The sequence below is a fragment of the Enhydra lutris genome, unplaced genomic scaffold (assembly GCF_002288905.1).
Source record: "Enhydra lutris kenyoni isolate GAN:26980312 unplaced genomic scaffold, ASM228890v2 scaffoldscaffold16, whole genome shotgun sequence".
NCBI classification, from domain to species: Eukaryota; Metazoa; Chordata; class Mammalia; order Carnivora; family Mustelidae; genus Enhydra; species Enhydra lutris.
In genome coordinates, this window is record NW_019154100.1 from 155,954 (window position 1) to 175,613 (window position 19,660).

Below are 19,660 nucleotides of genomic sequence, written 5' to 3' on the forward strand. Positions count from 1 at the left end.
AAATAACCTTGGACCTTAGAGATCACAGGCCATTTTTTGGTACTGAAAATAAGGCAGTGTGTTGGAAAGATATCACGTAGCTGGTTAGTAGCACATTAACTTTTAGTCTAGCAAACTTTTCACCCTTTCTTTCTTTGCTGTAAAATGAATTAGAGTCAGTTTGATGGAATGTCAATATGTTTTGAAAAAGTTGTTTAACTTCATCATTGGTAAAAGTTAACTTCTAAAAAAAATGTAACAGAAAGCATGTTATACATGGCTTTTAAAAGAAGTCTGTTAGTGACAGTGTTTTTCTTCTCCAGAGTAAAATTTCTTCAAGATATAGACTAGTTCTTTCCTTGCTGTATGATTGGTTTTATGGTTATTTTTAAAGGAAATGAAAATATTTGGGGAGTGATTTATTGCTTCAATAGTTATTTTAAAAAGCACAGTTAGCTTGTAGGTTTGTTTTTTAATTTTTCTGTTAAATAGTGATTACGGACTAATAGCCTAAGTACATCTTTTGCTATTAATCTGTGCGTAAGTAAAAATGATCCTCAAGTAATAATATCTCAAGTAATCATTTGGATGCTTCCATTATTTTTTAATTAAATTTAACCTTTTAATAGATGCAGAAATTATTTTATTATTTATATAAAATTCTAGGATATACAATTTACATGAATGTTTGTTTGAAGGGTCTAACGAGAGAATACACCTTCTCTTAAAGCAGATTCTTTCGCATGTGAAAAATTCAGTGTCTTGAATTCAGAACTTCACTTTGGAAATGATGCACATGAAAGAGGAAGGATGGCAGAATCAAGCCAAGTCATCCTTACATCTAGTTTGCTAAGTTGTTAAAAGTGTTGTGAGGATACTACAGGCTTATTAAGGCCCTGCAAATGATAAGAATGTTATTCTGTCAATTGTTCAGTTTTTTAGCTTGTAATCTGGGGAGTCTTGCCATTGTCTCTTGGGTGAAAGTCTTATACACAGCGTATTTTACCCATAGCAGGAGTCCCAAGAATTTAGTGCCCATTCCTTCTCTTTAACCTTAGCCTAGATTTTGTTTTTTTGCTATCTTTGTTTCCTCTCCTCCAAAATGGGTCTTTGTTATATTCTTTTGTGGCTTTTTGGACAGCTTTATTTTAAAACTTCTCATAAATTATTTTCCTTAGCCATGTCAAACTCATGAGAAGATTTAAAATAAAATCAACGAAGAAAACTTGTGATGTTCCCTTTCTTTAAGATCCTTTCTTGATTGAAGTCTGGCTATACCTCTCATTTTAAATTGTGGAGTGGTCTTAATAAAAGCCAAAGAAAATTACTTGAGACTAGAAATATCTTAGGGAGATAAATCTGAAATTGTTGATATGGGAAAAGGTTGCATTAGGGAGTAAATTTTAAACATTTTTCTAGATTCTGAGCAAGTAAAGGGGAAATTTTAACTTTGCATCCCATTCCCACTTCGTTTACAGTACAGGGGAGCTTTGGCCCCTTAACTATTTGTATGATAATAGTGATAACAGTGGTAATAATTGTTAACATCTGTACCAGGTTATAAACTAATTGCTGTACATAGATTATCTCATCTAATTCTCTCAACAGTATTATCAGGTAGGTACTGTCATTATTGTCAGCTTATAGAAGAAACCCAGATTGACAGAGTGAAGTTAACTCACTTGCTCAAGATCGCATAGCTAGAAAGTGGTCTAATTCAGATCACTCTGGTTCAAAACTCACATTCTTAACCAGTAGCATCCTACCTCCTCTCCAAATGTCTGACAAATTGATGACATGAAAATTGTCTTAAAGACAAATTATATTGAAGTACTGTACCAGGAACTTTTTTAACTCGAAGAGCAAAGGAGGCAAAGGAAAGTGACAGGGAGAGATTGAGAGGAAGAAGGGAGATTATAAGTATTTCTATACATTTTTATTTGTAGGTAGTAAGATCTGATTTTTAAAGAAACATTGAGTTTAGAGACATTGAGTTGAATACGGATTTGAGATGCTTTTGTATTTTTATTTATAAAGACAAAGGTATGTTTGTCTGGAATGTTGGACATTTGAAATCTAGGATACACATTTCTTAATACCAGATTGTTATTGAACTGTCACTATAAGAAGATAGATTTTTAAAATTCAAATTTTATGTGTATTGTAATTAAGGTGATGTTTTGTGTTGATTTGCCAGTTGATTTGTTTAACAAATATTTACTGAATGCCTACTATGAGCCAAGCATTAAGTGTTAGAGATTGATTTGAAGTCAAATAAGACACAATCCCTGCCTTGCCAATTTTACCACCTAATATGTAAGATAATCAAGTAAACAGTTGTAAGGATAAGCAAGCACAGGGTGCTGTGTCAGTGCATAGGGAGGAATTGACCCACTATGGAGATCATACATGGATTACAAGAAGAAAAGGACTTTAAAACATCCTGAATAATGAATAAGAGTTACCTATCATGATATGTACAGTTTCTATTGGTTAATTACACATAAATGCATTATTAGAAATACCAGGGGGATCTTTTTAAAAAATACCTATGCCTGGGCCCGCCCTTAAAGATTTTGATTATTTACTTTGGGGTGGAGCCCAGGCATGGGTATTTTTTAAAAAGCAGCTCAGTTATTGTTAGAGGCTGCTAAAAACCACTGAACTATCATTTGAGACATCACTCCTAAAATGGTGCTTGTTGATAGAATACTTTTGATGTTTCTGCAGAGAAGCAATTATTGGGGACAGGAATATTTAAGATAAGTAATTAAGGAAGCCCAGTTTAAAATGTAAAGCAGATCTTTCTATTTTAAGATTAAACAACTTCCCTAAGTAAGACTAATCATTCCAGAAAACTAAAGAAAGAATTGAGATGTCTCTTATATCCTACTTTAAAATGCTCAGAGTATAAAATCTTGCCCATGAACCCACCACTCAGAGTCCCTTATAGAAATATTAATACTGATGTAAAATAACATGTAAAAGAACATTCGTTCATGAGTAGACATATAATTACCCGCATCTGAAAAATTGTAATGGTAAATGCCTGAAGGACCTTTCATGTGCTGCCCACTAGTAGAGAGCAGGTGAATGAGAGGAACTGGACGACTTTGTAGATGAGAGTGGTTCGGTAGATTATGTTTGATCAGTGAACACAGGATTCTAATTCATCATGAATACTTAGAAGATAGACCACAACATCGTTTCATTTCTTGGAAGTTTCCTTATGAAGAGGAGGATAAGTGTTGTGTTATTATTTTTTCTGTTTCTCTAAGTAGAGAAAGCTTTAGAATACAACCTTCGACATGTGAATTACTGGTTAACTAGAACCATAAGGAGGGTTTTCTGGGACCTGTCTAAAAGAAGGCCTTAGAATAATGGAATATTAAACTGCAAGAGATTTCTTTTTTAGTGTCCGGTCGCTTTTTCTTTCATTCGTTTGATTTTGTTGTTGACAAAACTATGATCCCCATCCATTAAATAAATTGTCCACAGTACCGCAACTAGTTAAAGGAGAGCAGGACTAGATGGAAGGCTTTTTGCCACTCAGGTCAGCGCCCTTTTCGCTATGACACACTAGGCTGTCTTTTATTTTTCAAAATTTTATTCTTGCATTTGGAATGTTCTAGTCTAGTTTTCTTTTATTTTGTATTACAATTTGTCTCCTGAAGGTCAAGTAACCTGGTTTGGTTATGAAAGTCCTCGTAGCTTCTGGGACTATATCAGAGTGGCTTGCCGGAAAGTTTCACAGAATTGTATCTGCAGCATTGAAAATATGGAAAATGTCAGTTCTTCTAGAGCTAAGGTAAGACATAAATAATAATATGCCATGTGTATAATCTAATCCCCAGCAGTTTTTGACTGAAATAGAAAAATTTGAGCTCTTTGCTATATAAATTTTTTTTTCTTGGTTGGGATTAAGCACTTGACCGTCTCAAAAATCTTTTGTACGTCTGTTTCTTTCTTTCTTTTTTTTTTTTTAGTTGCATGTAGCTATTTAGAATGTTTTTGAATCTTCCTTGTTGCCTTATGAATAGCAAGAAGGTTTGAAGTTAGTCACTATGAATTCTTTTTTGAGAAGCACAATAAAATATTTCCTATTCTGTGAAGTTTCTACATTTCTTGAGTTACCCAAACCAGTAGCTCTCAGTGTCCTGAAGAACCCTGAGGGTTCATAATGTCAAAAGTATTTTCATGTAGTACCAAGGTGTTATTTGCCTTTTGCACTGTGTTGACACTTGCACTGCTGATACAGAAACAGTGGTGGCAAAATTGCTAGTTCCTTAGCATGAATTAAGGCAGTGGCATCTAACTCCTACTAAACACTGGGTTTTTTCCACTGTACCCTGTCAAAAAAAGAAAGAAAAAAGAAAAGCCAGTTCCTCTTCAAAATGTCCATGATGGTACAGTAAACATTATTAATTTTATTAAGTTTCAACATTTGAGTGCCTCTCTTTTTAATATCCTGAGTAATAAAATGGAAAGTATGCATAAAGCATTTGCAGCATTCTAAAATATGATGGTTGTCTCAAGGAGAAGTACTCATATAGTTTGATTTGTGAGCTAAATTAGAAACTTTTGCCATGTAATACTATTTTTACTTAAAAGAAAAGCATACAAATGATAGTTTTTTAGACTTGGACATTTGGTAGAATTTTCTTGAATAAAAATGAACAAAGTGAGCCTGTTAATTCCAGGGAAGCAGCTGACAGCATTGGTTGCCAATGGTAAAATTAAAACTTCCGAGTAAAAATTAGAATCTTAGAAAACTTATTATCACCATCTTAAGCCCAATTGTTTCCCTGTACTTACAGACTTTCCTGATAACAATGATGTTGATATTAGCATATGTATTTTTTAATTGTTTAATGAAAAGTATTAGCATTTGGTAAATTGGCAAAACTCATAATTTCCAATGATCAGTGCATGGAATTATAAAATATGCATGGGTAAAAGATCTATTCAGACCTAATGGATTTAATGAAATGCAGTATGAAAAGTTCATTGATATGGTTACATTTTCCATGTTGCAATTAGCCTTTTAGAAATTACCAGTTACTGAGTTTTAATGTAGAATTAAAGAAGAATATCCACAATTCTCTGAAAAAGACTATAAAAGATTCCCTTTTGCAAATATGTATCTGTCTGAGGCTAGATAGCTGTCAGATGCTTCAACTAAAACAACACATTGTAACAGATTAAATGCATCAGCAGATCCCTAGTCCTCTTTCATTAAGACATACATTTTTTTTAAAGATTTATTTATTTGAGAAAGAGTGAATGAGAGAGAGAGAGCATGAAAAGGGGGAGGGTCAGAGAGAGAAGCAGACTCCCTGCCAAGCAGGGAGCCTGATGCGGAACTCGATCCCGGGACTCCAGGATCAAGACCTGAGCTGAAGGCAGTCACTTAACCAACTGAGCCACCCAGGCGCTCCTAAGCCATACATTTAAAAAAATTTAAAGAAATGTAAAACAGACCCACTTTTGTCACTAATACTTTTGTTTAGGAAAAGATAGTTATTTTTCATAAAATATTTATGTCAACATATAATGGGTTTGTTTATTTTTTTAATTACCTGAAGTTCCCAGTTTTGAATTGTAATACAGTAAATATGAACAGATATAACCCACATTGAAAGCACTTTGGAGTCCTCAGTAGTTTTTAAGATTATAAAAAGTCTGAGCTGTTCATATAAGCTGTATCGGCTTTGGTTTAGGACTTTGATTTTTTTTATTGAATTGTCATACTAGGTTCCTTATTATTTTTGACACTTAAGAATTACAGAATGAGGGCACCTGGATGGCTCAGACGGTTAAGTGTCTGCCTTCAGCTCAGGTCATGATCCCAGGGTCCAGGATCAAGTCTCCCATCATCGGGCTCCTTGCTTAGCGGGGAGCCTGCTTCTTCCTCTGCTCCTCCCTTGCCTGTGCTCTCTCTTTCTCAAATAAATAAATAAAATAGTTACAAACTTATAAATTATGTGTCTATAATAAATGAAAGTATAATAATCATCTTTTAAAAGTATAGTTTCCGAGTTTATTGTTCCTGCACCTGTTTTTATTTAGGATATTTTTTCTTCTGGAAAGTTACTGGTTAGTAATTTTGATTACTTTAAAGTTATATTGAAATTAAATATTTTGTGAAACAAAAACTAAGTTTTTTAAAAATTCAATCTATAATATTTAAATTTAATGAGATGATTAGAAACATAGTTAAACATTTTAAAATTTCGGTAAAGTTGATAGCTATGATTTTTGTCACCTTATGAAGACTAAAGCCATAGAGTTCACTCTCTAAAATTGCTACTCCCTCCTTCACTGCCTTCTGCCATTCCAGCCAGGGGGCTGTCTGAGAAGTGGTTAACTTTCTGTTTGAGTGACTTCTAGCTTTTTTAGATTGAATCATACATTTTTCAAGCTAAATGCCTTCATTTTTAGGTCAATTATAGCTAGAGTTTTAAAAATTTTTTTCTTTTAAAAGTTGAAATCTTGTTTTTTATATTAATAGCTCTCTTCTTAGCCATAATGTTGTCTTGGTAGTCCTTTGGCCTCTATTTTCTCAAATTCTTGACTTTAAGTATTTATTTACTTTCTAATTGATTGACTACAGGTTCAAAAAATGTGCAGGGGTGCCTGGATGGCTCAGTGGGTTAGAGCCTCTGCCTTCCGCTCAGGTCATGATCCCGTGGTCCTGGGATCGAGCCCCGCATCATCGGGCTCTCTGCTCAGCAGGGAGCCTGCTTCCCTTCCTCTCTCTCTGCCTACTTCTCTGCCTACTTGTGATCTCTGTCTGTCGAATAAATAAATAAAATCTTTAAAAAAAATGTGCAATCTGAATTCCCCTTTGCATCTTCATTGCATTTATATCTTTTTTCCTTTCATGTTTTTCTTATGGCTTAAGAATAATATCTTGATTTCTGTAGGTTAAGACTAAAAGGTAAGCTGTGATTTGAGTGAATCAAGTCTATACAAATAGAAAATACCGCAGGTGGCACATAAACTTTAGTTTCTTATTTTCAAATTAAAAGAAGGAACAATTAACATGACAATTGTATTCTAAGCCCCTTCCATATAGAGGAGAATATATTTATAGAACTAGCATATACCAAAATACAAGAGGTAATTGAGAAGTTAACAAACATTAGAAATGTAGCATTTTGACCTGGGTGGAGTGCAGAAATACAAACCCCAGATGCCATCTTTCTTAATGAGATTCTAAGGAATAAGCCCCAGGTAGCAAGATGCTGTTAATACTTATTCTGTACGAAACCAGTGCTGAGTATGAAAACATCACAGAACAATCATGTTCCAAATCCTACCATCTATCTTTGCTTTGCTCAGGCCTCAAACAGATTCCATTTAGTGGGAAAGAGAGATCTATGATTTGCCTGGTGATGCTGGGAAAAGTGTGCATGCAAAGATTACTACTGTCTTTATTCATTACAGTGGGCAGAGCAAAGTATTTAATCTACCCAGTAAATCACACCTGGCAATTGTCAGGATTGAAGGATTAAGCAAATACCTCAGACAGCTGGTTTATTGAGCCTTTGAGCTGCTTTCTAGAATGACTACTAGCCTATGTAGTGTCCATCTCATCCAGCCTTAACACTTGTGAAAACAGAACCACAGCACCAAATTCACCTGTTAAATAATGTGCAACTCTATACACTTGGGACCCAAACAGATTTTCATTTCTGAATTCTTTATAAGAAGAATACCTTTAATTATACCTTTAGGACTATGTGGATGATGTTTTAAGCAGTGGATGACAAGGTACCTTTCTGGAGAATGACTAATTCAGTATAGAAACAGTCTTTAAATTTAGTTTTGTTTGAATCAGGATTGTCCATGTTGCAGAACTACTGTACAACTTAGATTCACGTCATAAACTAGCCGCCATGGGAGATCTGAAAATCACTAAGCTGAGATCTGTGAAATGCTGACAGTCCCTCTCTTTGCTCAGTACATAACCAGTTGAACCTATTTTCCGGGGCTTAAACAAAGCCTAACAATGGAATAGAATATTTGAACTGAAGATCATGTCTGTAATCTTTCCATCTGACATCTCAGATACCTTGGCAGCTCTTCTTTCTACAATATACAAAGGTTTGGGGAATGGGATTTCTGTATATGGGCTTTCTTTCTTTCTTTCTTCCTCTCCTCCTCCTCCTGTCTTCTCCTCCTCCTCCTCCTTTCTTCTCCTTCTTCTTCATTTTATTTATTTATTTGAAAGAGAGAGTGTGAGCAGGGACAAGGAGAGAAGCAGGCCCGCCACTGAGCAGGGAGCCCAATGTGGGTCTTGATCCCAGGACCCTGAGATCATGACCTGAGCCAAATGCAGACACTTAACCAACTGAGCCACCCAGGTGCCCCATGGGATTTTTAATTTAGTTTTCAGATTAGAATTAGCACTATTAGAAAACTAACTTCATCTCAGCAGGCATTTATTTCCCTCCCTTCTGAGCATACTCACCTTTCTCACCTGCTACTGGGCTGATTACCTGTAAGCATAATATATTATTTCTGACAGAAACTCCCCTAATTGGATCCTTATTTACTACTGTTACTTGTCTTACAGATACTTCCATTGAATTTTCTTGGTATTCCCACTGACTTCAAGCTCAAGAAATCCCTTCATTTTTGTTGTTGGTTCTAGACTCCCAAATATGAGCTCTGTGCTGTTCTTGAGGTTTTTCTTGCCTTCCTGAATACCTTACAAAGTTTTTTCTTTTTCTTTGTTTTTTTTTTTAAAGATTTTATTTATTTATTTGACAGACAGAGATCACAAGTAGGCAGAGAGGCAGGCAGAGAGAGAGGGGGAAGCAGGCTCGCTGCTGAGCAGAGAGCCCGATGTGGCGCTCGATCCCAGGACCCTGGGATCATGACCTGAGCTGAACGCAGAGGCTTAATCCACTGAGCCACCCAGGCGCCCCAAGATAATGAATGTTTAAATAATTGTAGTAGAAAATATAAATAAAGACTAGTAGTACCAGAGAACTGGAGTATATATTCCAGTATTTAATATATATATATATATATATATATATAAAATATATAACATAGTGTATAATATAATATACTATATATATAATAAAGTATAGCTAGAAAACTATAAAATACTTATTCATGTCAAACATAGAACCTACACAAAAATTGATCATTGGCTGACTTTATAATTCATCTCCTTGAATTTCAGATTGAAATCATCTAAAGTGTGTTATCTAACCACAAAGGAATTAAGCTATCATTAATAACAAAAAGAAAACTAGAAAATGCTTATGTGAGTCAGCATTGAGAAGGACTTCTTAATAACTCATGGATGAAAGAAGAAATTATAGTTGAAATTGGAAAATAGGTGGAAAGTAGTGATAATAAAAATATAACATGTAAAAACTTGTGGTTAGAGGAAAATAAGCTTAAATATAGACTCTTACGTATATAAAAAAAGAATAAAGGCTAAAAATCAGTGATCAAAGTTTTCATCTAAAAACCTATTAAAAAATACATACTCCAAAAGAAGGAAAGAAATAATGAAAAGCAAAAGTTGAATTAAATGAAAAAAACGTAAACTCGGAGAAAATCAACTAAACAAACACTTGGTCGTTTTAAAAAGATTAATATAATTGATAAGCTTCCAGCAAGAAGCATTCATAAAGAGAAAAAGAGAGATTATAAATTACCAGTATCAGGAATAAAGAAGAGCCCAATCAACCCAATAGACCCTATAGGCATTAAAAATCCTAAAAGGATATTATGAATACTTCATACCTATACAATTTAAACTGTAGATGAAATGGCCAAATTCTTTGAAAAAAATTCTAAAACTAACATAAAAAGGAAGAAAACATCTGGGTATTCTGATATCCACTAAAGAAATTGAATTTGTAGTTGAAGTGTTCCCCTTACAGGCCCCATTTTTTATTTATTTTTATGGATTTGTAAGAATTATTTGTATTTGATAAATGAGTCTTTTGTCAGATGCATGTAATGCAGATATCTTTGCCTATTCTGTAATTTGTCTTTTTACATGATTACAGTTTATCCCCTGAAACAGAAAGGAATATAGAGTATATAGGTTTTTATTCAATTAGGTTGGTTGGTTTGGTGGTGAGATGTTTCCTATGTTCTTGATTTGTCTATTTTTTTGTTTCCTTATAGAGAAAAGTAGGGATAGTATTGTAACGTAACCCACACAATTCTTGGGAAGGTTAAATATCTTTTTTTTTTTTTTAAAGATTTCCTTCTTTATTTGAGAGAGAGCAAGAATGTGAGCAGGCAGAGAGGCAGAAGGAGAATGAGACTCTCAAGCAGACTCCCCGATGAGCACGGGGCCCAAAGGGGCCTCGATCTTACAACTCTGAGATCCTGACCTGGGCCCAAATCAGGAGTTTGACACTTAACTGACTGAGCCACCCAGGCACCCCGGGAAGATTAAATATCTTAATGTATCTTAAAACAGAGCCAAGCATATATTAATTACAGCCTTAAGAAGTGTTGACTACTATTTATTTATTTATTTGTTTATTAGTCGAAAACTTTCAGTGACAAAGAAATGAGTATTTGTGTCTCTGGAGGAAAAAAAAAACAAACCTTAAGTGGTTCACCATTATCCAACTGATAAAAAAGTCTAAAATCTTAAACCTGGTTTTTCGACTTCCCCACTTGGTGGAGAACATGTTCCCCACGTGTTCGTTCCAGCCACATTTATATCTGTTTGTCTTCTGTTCTAGTGAAAGTTTTTTTTGTTGAAAGAAAAGAAACGTTAAAATTAGCACAGTGTATTATTATAGTGTAATAATGAATTCCATAAACATCCAAGGACAGGAAGTTAGGTGCAGCCCACTTTTGCATGGATTGAAATTAATAAATCAGGAAGCAGGACTTTCCCCACATTTCTTATCTAGCAACAGCACAGTCTCCTGTGTCTAACTTTCTCTGGAGAGCAACTCTCCCAGCTTCTGCTCTGGTGAAATCTTAGCCTTTTGATTCAAGCCACCACTGCCAGCTTCCTTGTCTTTCAAAGGAAATTTCAAGAGAGAAACTTGGGATTGCTGACCAATGGCTTGCTGCTTCCTTCCTGTTAGGCCAGCCACAGCTAATTGTAGGTTCCTCAAGGCTTACTCTGCAGAAACAATGGACTGAGCACTGTCGAGCTAAAAGGGGTTTGGAGCTTGATGGGCAAATTGACTGTCATGCTAATCACACCCTTATCATTCCTTTATTTCCCAACAATACTGCTGCTTCTAGTTGGTCAGGTTTTACCACTGTCTAGATTGACTGCTTTTTGATCCTTCCTATCCAGAAGTTTGGTGAATTCACTAGAGTTGGAGACAGCTGTCATTGCAGTGTTTTGATTTTTCTATCTCATTAATCTTCATGGATTTTCTGGAGATTTGTGGAGGGCTGAGGGAAAATAAAAGTAATCAAATTTTAAAATTCTTCTTACAAATATGACTTCTTATATTCTTAAATTCTAAACAAAGAGTCTAGGAGAAATGCTTTGGATTACTAAAAAATAATTAACTGGTTACTCAACTATTGAATGATATTACTTCTTTCAAAAGTAAAATTACTCACATTTAGTCATAATTGTCTGTTTCTGTGATTTTCTGCTAGAATATGGTTCTGAGTAATTTTGCCATGTGTTTGTTTTTTTCTGGCTTAATATTCAGTAATAGTTTTTAGAATGTCCTGGGTGCAAACTCAGTAATTCATGATTTGGATGCATGATAAATAATGAAATTTGGTTATTAGTTATCTAAAACCTCCCTCTGGAAGGATAGGTGGGAAATTTTCTTAAACAAGTGGTATGACAGTAATTATTTTTTTAAAAGAGAATAGACTGTTCATGTTTCATAAGGGGACTCATTTTAATTAGCATGTTGATCTGGGCATTAAGGTAGAGAGTTATGAAAAGAATTCTCTGACCCAATATTAATAGTTATGTCTCTTCAGAAGATAGAAGGTTAGTATTATATCCTGTATATCTCTGCATCCTGCATCTCTAGAGATATAACAGTATACTATATGTAATCAAAATTTACGTGTTCTCATCTACTTAAATATTTTTTAGGCTTTATCAAATGTATTATTTGACTGGGTTCTTTACATATTAAAATGCTTATATTTTTGATGACACAGTGGGCAAATATTTTTTAATTTGTAATTTTTTTTTTCACATTTTATTCTTTTTCTTCCTTTTAGGGTAGAGCCTGGATCAGAGTAGCACTCATGGAAAAACATTTATCTGAATACATCTCTACAGCTCTGAGAGACTTCAAAACAACCAGGTTTAAATGTTCTTTTGATTTTAAAATATATATTTAAAACAGTCACCTAAAGATTAGAAATAAAGATAGAATGAAGATTCATTCCTTTCTAAAGTCCTCAACTATTTTATTTCTTCCTTTTTGTCTTCTCAGGAAAATGCCATTCATCAGCTAAACATACATTTTTGGTTTATCTGTTCAGGCTTCACATTATGCCTAGAACATCTTTTCTCTGAATCATTTCTGTTTCTTACACTTTGAATACTTGAGATTTCATTCTCTCCACAGACTTTTCCCTGATCATTTAATCTGAAGGAAAATCTAACCATGAAATTCCTATAGCATTTTTACTCTTACCATATTTTATTTCTTTGTTTTAATTAATATATGTAACTAATGATCGTTCAATTGTCTTTTAAGGGCATGGTATACCAGTGCTGTTTTTCTTAGGTTGTATTCACTGAAAAGATGACTATGCTGTGTCATGCGAAAAACAGGACTTTATTATATTTTTTAGAGTGATAGAAAAAAGATTCATATTAGGACAACAGGCATTCCTATAAAGTCCTCTGTTGATAGCTTCTGTTAAGAAACCACTTTTCAGGGCACCTGGGTGGCTCAGTGGGTTAAAGCCTCTGCCTTCAGCTCAGGTTATGATCCTAGGACCCTGGGATCAAGCCCCGCATCAGGCTTTCTGCTCAGCACGGAGCCTGCCTCCCCCCCTCTCTCTGCCTGCCTCTCTGCCTACCTGTGACCTCTGTCAAATAAATAAATAAAAATCTTAAAAAAAAAAAAAAGAAACCACTTTTCTCTATTTCAGAAGTATTTGTAAATGAAAATATTCAATAATTTCAATACCTTAAACATGTACTGTTTAATACAATCGCCACTAATCACATGCCACTATGTTAATTAATATTCATTAAGAGTAGGTAAAATTACTAAATCACTTCTTCAGTTGCCATATCATATTTTAGGTGTTCAGTAGACATGTGCGGCTAATGGTTACCAAATTGCACAGCACAGATGCATACCTTCTATTGGACCACACTGCCTTAGGTGCTGCTAAATTACCATACTGATTTCTACCTCCTAAAGCATATTTGTGAAAGAGAAGAAGAGAGTGACAACTATAAACCAGTTTTGATAGAGGAAATTAGGTTCACAGATAAAGAAATCATATATCTGGACTCTTAATTTCCATGTCCTGATAGAATATTTGGCATCTTGGATTTTGAGAAAATCTGGGCATTTAGTATGGTACATTTGTTGTTTTTTTTTTCCCCAACTTGACTTAGATATAATTGATATACAGTGTAAGTTTAAGACGTCCATGTTGATTTGACATACTTATGTACTACAAAATGATTATTGCCATATCATTAACTAACACCTCTATCGTACCACATAATTATTTGATAGATACTTACTGAATTCTTTCATAGCAATATGATTGTTGGGGGATATTTCTAAAGATGGGCTGTGAAATCATGATTAATTATTAGATGTTTGAGATGAACTTCATGAAATGAAAAATTTATTTCTTCTTATTTATTATCACTAATAATTTAGTTTAATTATGAAAGATACTAAATATTAAGGCTATTAAGGCTTTGAAAATAAAAGTAGTATCAAAATCTCATAGACCAAACCTAAAAATCCTAAATTAATGAAATCAAAACCAAGGTTACACAATAATCATCTCCTGTGCAATAACAGGGTTGCATTAAGGTTATGGTATTCTCCTGAGTAGAAATTTAAGCATTAATAATCTAGTTGTTACTCTTGTTTCTTAGACAGTTGGGTGGGGTAGAAATAATTCTTGAAAGGATTATTTTTAGAATGAGTTGTTCAAATATTTAAAGGGAAATGCTTTTTGCCTTGTTCTGAGGTGTTAGCTATCCTTTTTGATAAAAAGGAAATGATTCAACTCTAAAAAGTCCATGAAGTAAAAATACTCTTGTAACAATATATAAGCATACATTATTCAAACAGAAACATGGCTTAGGAAATGTTTATACACACATACATGCAAATATATAATGTTTATACACACACACACACACACACACACACACACGCATAGTATTTCATTGTGAATATAATGGCTCTAATTCCCAAGAAAGGAAGTAAGGAGTTATTTTAGATTTCTCATCTTGGAAGTTAACTGAAAAACACACTTGCAAAGTCTTCCTTTTTTTGTTTTAAACTATTTATACTGTTTTTTTGTTTTGTTTTGTTTTGCTTTGTTTTTACTGAAATCAAACCAAAGAAACTTAATTTGTAAGTAAACTTAATTGTGAACCTCTAGCCAAAGCATATCTATTATTTGGAAGATTAAGTTTGTAAATACAAGCAAACTTTTGGAAAGAATAGTTAAACCTTACCTTTTGTCTGAATGCTGATATAAGTGCTTGTAGAACAATGAGAATGATCTCTGATCCTTTAGGAATCTTGAGAATTTCTGAGTCAAGTGATTTCTTCTTGTTCTACTCTTCAATGAGAAAGAGTAATGACGTTCTGTAAAATGGTGATACAAGTGTTTACCCCAGTACCGAAGGAGGAGCTACATGAGCTAAGACAGGCAAGCTTGAGAATATTAATCAGTGAAAATCCAAGGATAAGAATGGGTGGAGGAAGTATGGGGATGAGAAATACAGTAAATCCACTGGTAGGAGTACGTCATGTGGCTCCATAGTGTTAGAGAAATTCAGGTGTTTTTTGTTTTTGTTTTTGTTTTTCCCTAAGGTGAAGAATGTCTCAGTGAGCAATTGAAAACAGTGCTTGCAGAGTTTCATGGTTTAGGGATTGAGATGTTACTGAGAAATAGCCAGAGGTGGGAGGTTGGCAGACTTGAGATTAGAATCCAAGCCTAAAAAAAAAAAAAAAACCAGTTGGGGAATTGTTTTGGTAGTTTACTGGGAAGACTGAGAAGTAGACAGGTAATTAAAGAATTAAGGTAGAGAGAGAAACTGAATTAATTTGCTTCAAGTTTCAATTTCTCCCATCTATAGACTGAAAAATAATAGTTTCTTAAGCTAAGAAACACAAATGTGACAATTGAAACAAGATTGAAAACATTCTGATAAGAATTTGAAATAGCAAATATGGAAAATATAAAGTAGAGATAAAATTAGTTTTATGGAGACCTGTTTATTACTTTAGAGTTGTACCACAGTACTTAATTTAAAATGACAAAAGTTGTGTTCAGAAGAAATATCAATTTCTTGGTATTTAGTAGGACTAAGAGAAGGAAGGAAGAAAGTATAAAGTAAAACTTCAAAAATTACTGAGCTTTCACAAAGTGAAAATGGAGTTGATAAATACTTTTCACACTTATAGAAAAGTAGATAGTGAGCAATTAACGTATCTTTCAAGAGCTAAAAAGCACTTTTGAAATCTGAATCTGTTTAAAAGTTTTACATTATTAAGATGAAAAACATTAATAAAAGTTGCTTGTATACTGCTGCCTCATAGCATATACAAAAATTACTGAAAATGGATCAGACTTACTTGGAAAACTCTTAGAAGAAAACATAAATGTAAATCTTCATGACCTTGGATTAAGAATAGTTTCCTGGATGTACAAGCCACAAAAGAAAAAAATAGATAAATGGACATAATCAAATTTTACCTTTGTGCTTTGAAGAATACCATCAAGAAAGTGAAAAGATGACCCAAAGACAGAGAAAAGTTTTGCAAAAAAATTTTTTTGCTTATGTCTGCTAAGGGACTTCCATCTAGAATATATATAAAGAACTCTTGAAACGTATAAATAAAAAAAAAAACATTTTAAAATGGGCAAAGAATATGAATAGACATTTTTCCAAAGAAAATATACAGATGACCGATAAACACAAAAAAGATGCTCACTATTGGGAAGCCTGGGTGGCTCAGTTGATTAAGCATCTGCCTTCAGCTCAAGTCAAGGATCCTGGGGTCCTGGGATCGAGTCCCACATTGGGCTCCTTGCTTGGCAGGGAGTCTGCTTCTCCCTCTGCCTCTGCCTGCCACTCTGCCTGCTTGTGCTCTCTCTCTCTCTGACAAATAAATAAATAAAATCTTAAAAAAAAAAAAGATATCAGTATCATTAACCATCAGAAAACTGCAAATCAAAACCACAATGCAAAAAAACAAAAAACCCACAATGCAATACTACTGCACACCCACCAGGATGGCTGAAATCAAAAGAACACATAATAACAAATATTGGCAAGGACCTAGAAAAATTGAAACCCTCATACTTTGACAGTAGAAAAGCAGAATGATGCAGGCCCTTTGAAAAACAGTCTGACAGTTCCTCAAAAGGTTAAACATAGATGTATCATATGACCTTGCATGTGACTCCTATATATGTGTGTGTATATATTTCCAAGAGAATTGAAAATGTGTTCACAAAAAGTGTCTCTACAAATATTTATAGTAGCATTATTCATAATAGCCAAAAAGTGGAAACAACCTAAATGTCTCATCAACTGATGAAAGAATGAATAAATAATGTGTATTCCATGCAGTGGAATGATCTTCAGCCATATAAAGAAATGAAGTGCTTCTTCCTGTACTGGTACTTGCTTGTGTACTCATTCGCTGTGGATGACCTGGTACCTCCTTTGTGAAGTGGCAGCTAAGGAGACTCCAAAATTCTCCATGGTGGATGAAAAGCCCAAAGGAGAAGTCAAGACTGAGAAAAATAATCATAGTAATGTTCACGTGGTTCTGTGGGGCAGTGTAAGATTTAAGCATATAACACTAAGCAAACTAAAGAAAACCTCTGTGAACACAGGGTTTGTCTCTGAGGCAGATCAGAGTCCCATTTGAAAGGCAGCCAATCAGTGAAGCAGACATACCCGCACAGTTAGAAATGAGAATGAAGGATAAAATTGATGCGTTCCAGCAGTAGACAGAAAGTGTCTACTAAAGAAGAAACTTGTTATTTGATTCCAGAACTCTCTTCCTACAGACCAAGAATACATTCTCTGTTCAAAACAAAACAAAAGAAACACAGTTTTGTTCCACCACAACCTGACTACTACATGATCTTCTTTTTCATTTTCCTCTTTCCCATTTCTTTACTGTACATAAAGTCACTGGCACATTTGCACCAGCATATTGCACTTTTTTGGTACTAAAATATCCAGTGGTGTATTTTGATTGACATCAAATCGAGATGGGATGGGGAAAAATAATGACTCTGTGAAAATACTCTATTCTCTGTGCTCATGGTCATTCAACTCTTTATATTCTAGCAACTTACTTTGTTTTCATTGTTTAAACAAAAAAAAAGAACATGAAAATTTTGACATACCTTGTTTGGAGAATTTTAATATTTTTCATTTATTAGTATAAAATCAAGGACGGTTTTATAACATTTTTGTACATAGATGTTAAATGTAGAGTAATCTGTCTTTAGAGAGGATTTAATTAGTCTATAAGAGATGAATCCTAGATAGTTTTCCCTTTGTCAAGCATCTTGTCTAAATAAACTTCTTATTTAAAAAAAAATGAAGTATTGATATAAGCTATGACATGAATAAACTTTGAAAACATTTTATGGTCCAAGAGCCCTGCAAACAGTAATTCCTGGAAACAAGTAGGAAAAACCTGAAGGATATATTTGATGTTATTCTGTTGTACAAGTAAGAATAATTTTCTTGGTCATGCATGTAGACCATGTGACCTGAGAGTAACAAGCATTCTGAGTGCCCTTTAAAAATTGCTGTATACAGATAACTAGATATTTCATTAGCATAATAATGTAAGACTTCCTTTCATTAGAATATTGAACTTATCATAAATGAATGCTCTTATTCTTAGCATCAAACATACTGGAAGCATATACTTTTGGTTCTTTTTTGTTATGTTGGAATGTCTCTTCTCCTGTCAAAGGGCCACCTTCTTCTGGATCCTATCCCCATTCACCTCTTCCATTACTTACCAACTTTCTCTATTCTCATTCTTAATCTTTTTCCCACTGTTGGATCATTCACATATAAACAGATGGTGCTATCTCCTACTTTGAAAAGAAAAACTTCCTTGAACTTCTGTTTCCTTCTGCTCATTTCCATGTTCAGCTTCATCACCTCACTTCTCAAAAAATGTTTATACATACTGTCTCATTTCCTTACCTTAGAGTCACCCTTGTATTCACTCTTGGGCAGTGTCTTTCCCTCACCACTTCACAAAGGATAATTTTTAAAAGGATGCCAATAATATACAAGCTACCAAATGGATATATCTCTTGTCCATTCATGACACCATTGCCCAGCTAAAACAAACAGTTAAATACTAACTCTTTATTGAAAAACCTGTCTTTAACTTATGTAATGTTCCATGGCATTTCCTTCTCCTTCTGTAATTGCCCTTTTGACTCTGTCTCTGTCTCTCTTTTTGACTTCTTTTACTCTTTACAACTTTGAAATGTCAGTATTCTCCTGGCTCAGCCCTGCATTGTGTGATCTTTATTCTCCATTCATTTTCCTTTCTGTCTGTCTTCATAGAGTTTTTAGAATTAGTCTAAATACCACCTGTATGATCATGACTCCACGTTTAAATTGCTATGTAAATAGTTCGGATATCTTGATTTTTTTCCTTCTAGCCTTTACCTCTTTCTTAGCAAATGGTTTCACAACTTACCTACATGTTTGATCAAGTCAGAGCCTAAAATTCATATTTTATTTCTCTTCATCCCTCATTCTCTGTAATCATTACTAATTAGCATGTCTTGTCAGTCCTCTCTCCAAAAATCTATCTTGGTCTATTTCTTTAATCTCCATGATTGCTAGAGTAATAGTACCTCATTTATCTCTTGTCTATACTCCCCTATTGTTGTTCTAAGTGAGCTTCCAGTTTGCCCTCTTCCACTAGCCATATATCTTCCAGCCAATCTTATTAAAAGTTAAAATGTTTGTGTCAGTTCCCACTTAAGAAGCATTAAAATTGTTTCTCTTCATATACATTTCCTGGAGTCAAATCCTGGCTTTACCACTTTATAGCTGTAGAACCTTAGACAACTGCTTAATTCCTCTCTGGTGTAATATGTGCTAGTAAAGTTAAAGTGGATAATTCATATAAAGTATTTGTAAGTGTGATTGACTCTCAATAAACATTCACATTTATAATTATTTTTATATGGTCTACAGAGCCCTGTGTGATCAGACTTCTGTGGGCTTAAGATCTCAAGCTAAACACCGAAGAATGTCTCTCCTAATAGTGATTTTCTTCAGAGTTGAGTTCTCCTTCAGGTTTTCTCTACCTCAACCACTTGCTTATTTGCTTTATACTACTTATCATCAACTCTAATTATGTTTTTCTTTTGTTTGTTGCCTGTCCCCTCCCGTAGACAGGAAGCTCCATGGAGAGGGACCATGCTTAGGGTGTTCACCATTTAACTTTAGTACCTAGCACACAGT

At 34.2% G+C, this 19,660-nt stretch overlaps 1 protein-coding gene and 1 pseudogene across 3 annotated transcripts in view; both read left to right on the forward strand.

Moving 5' to 3' along the window:
- Window positions 1-19,660, forward strand: part of LOC111147344 (RUN domain containing 3B) — a 137,591-nt gene that overhangs the window by 54,815 nt on the left and 63,116 nt on the right. For all 3 annotated transcript variants that reach the window (XM_022503343.1, XM_022503344.1, XM_022503345.1), the window contains 2 exons: window positions 3,654-3,787; window positions 12,187-12,272. In XM_022503343.1, coding sequence (XP_022359051.1) covers window positions 3,654-3,787; window positions 12,187-12,272 — 220 coding nt within the window. The remainder of the gene's footprint in view (window positions 1-3,653; window positions 3,788-12,186; window positions 12,273-19,660) is intronic.
- Window positions 16,899-17,151, forward strand: LOC111147345 (annotated as a pseudogene).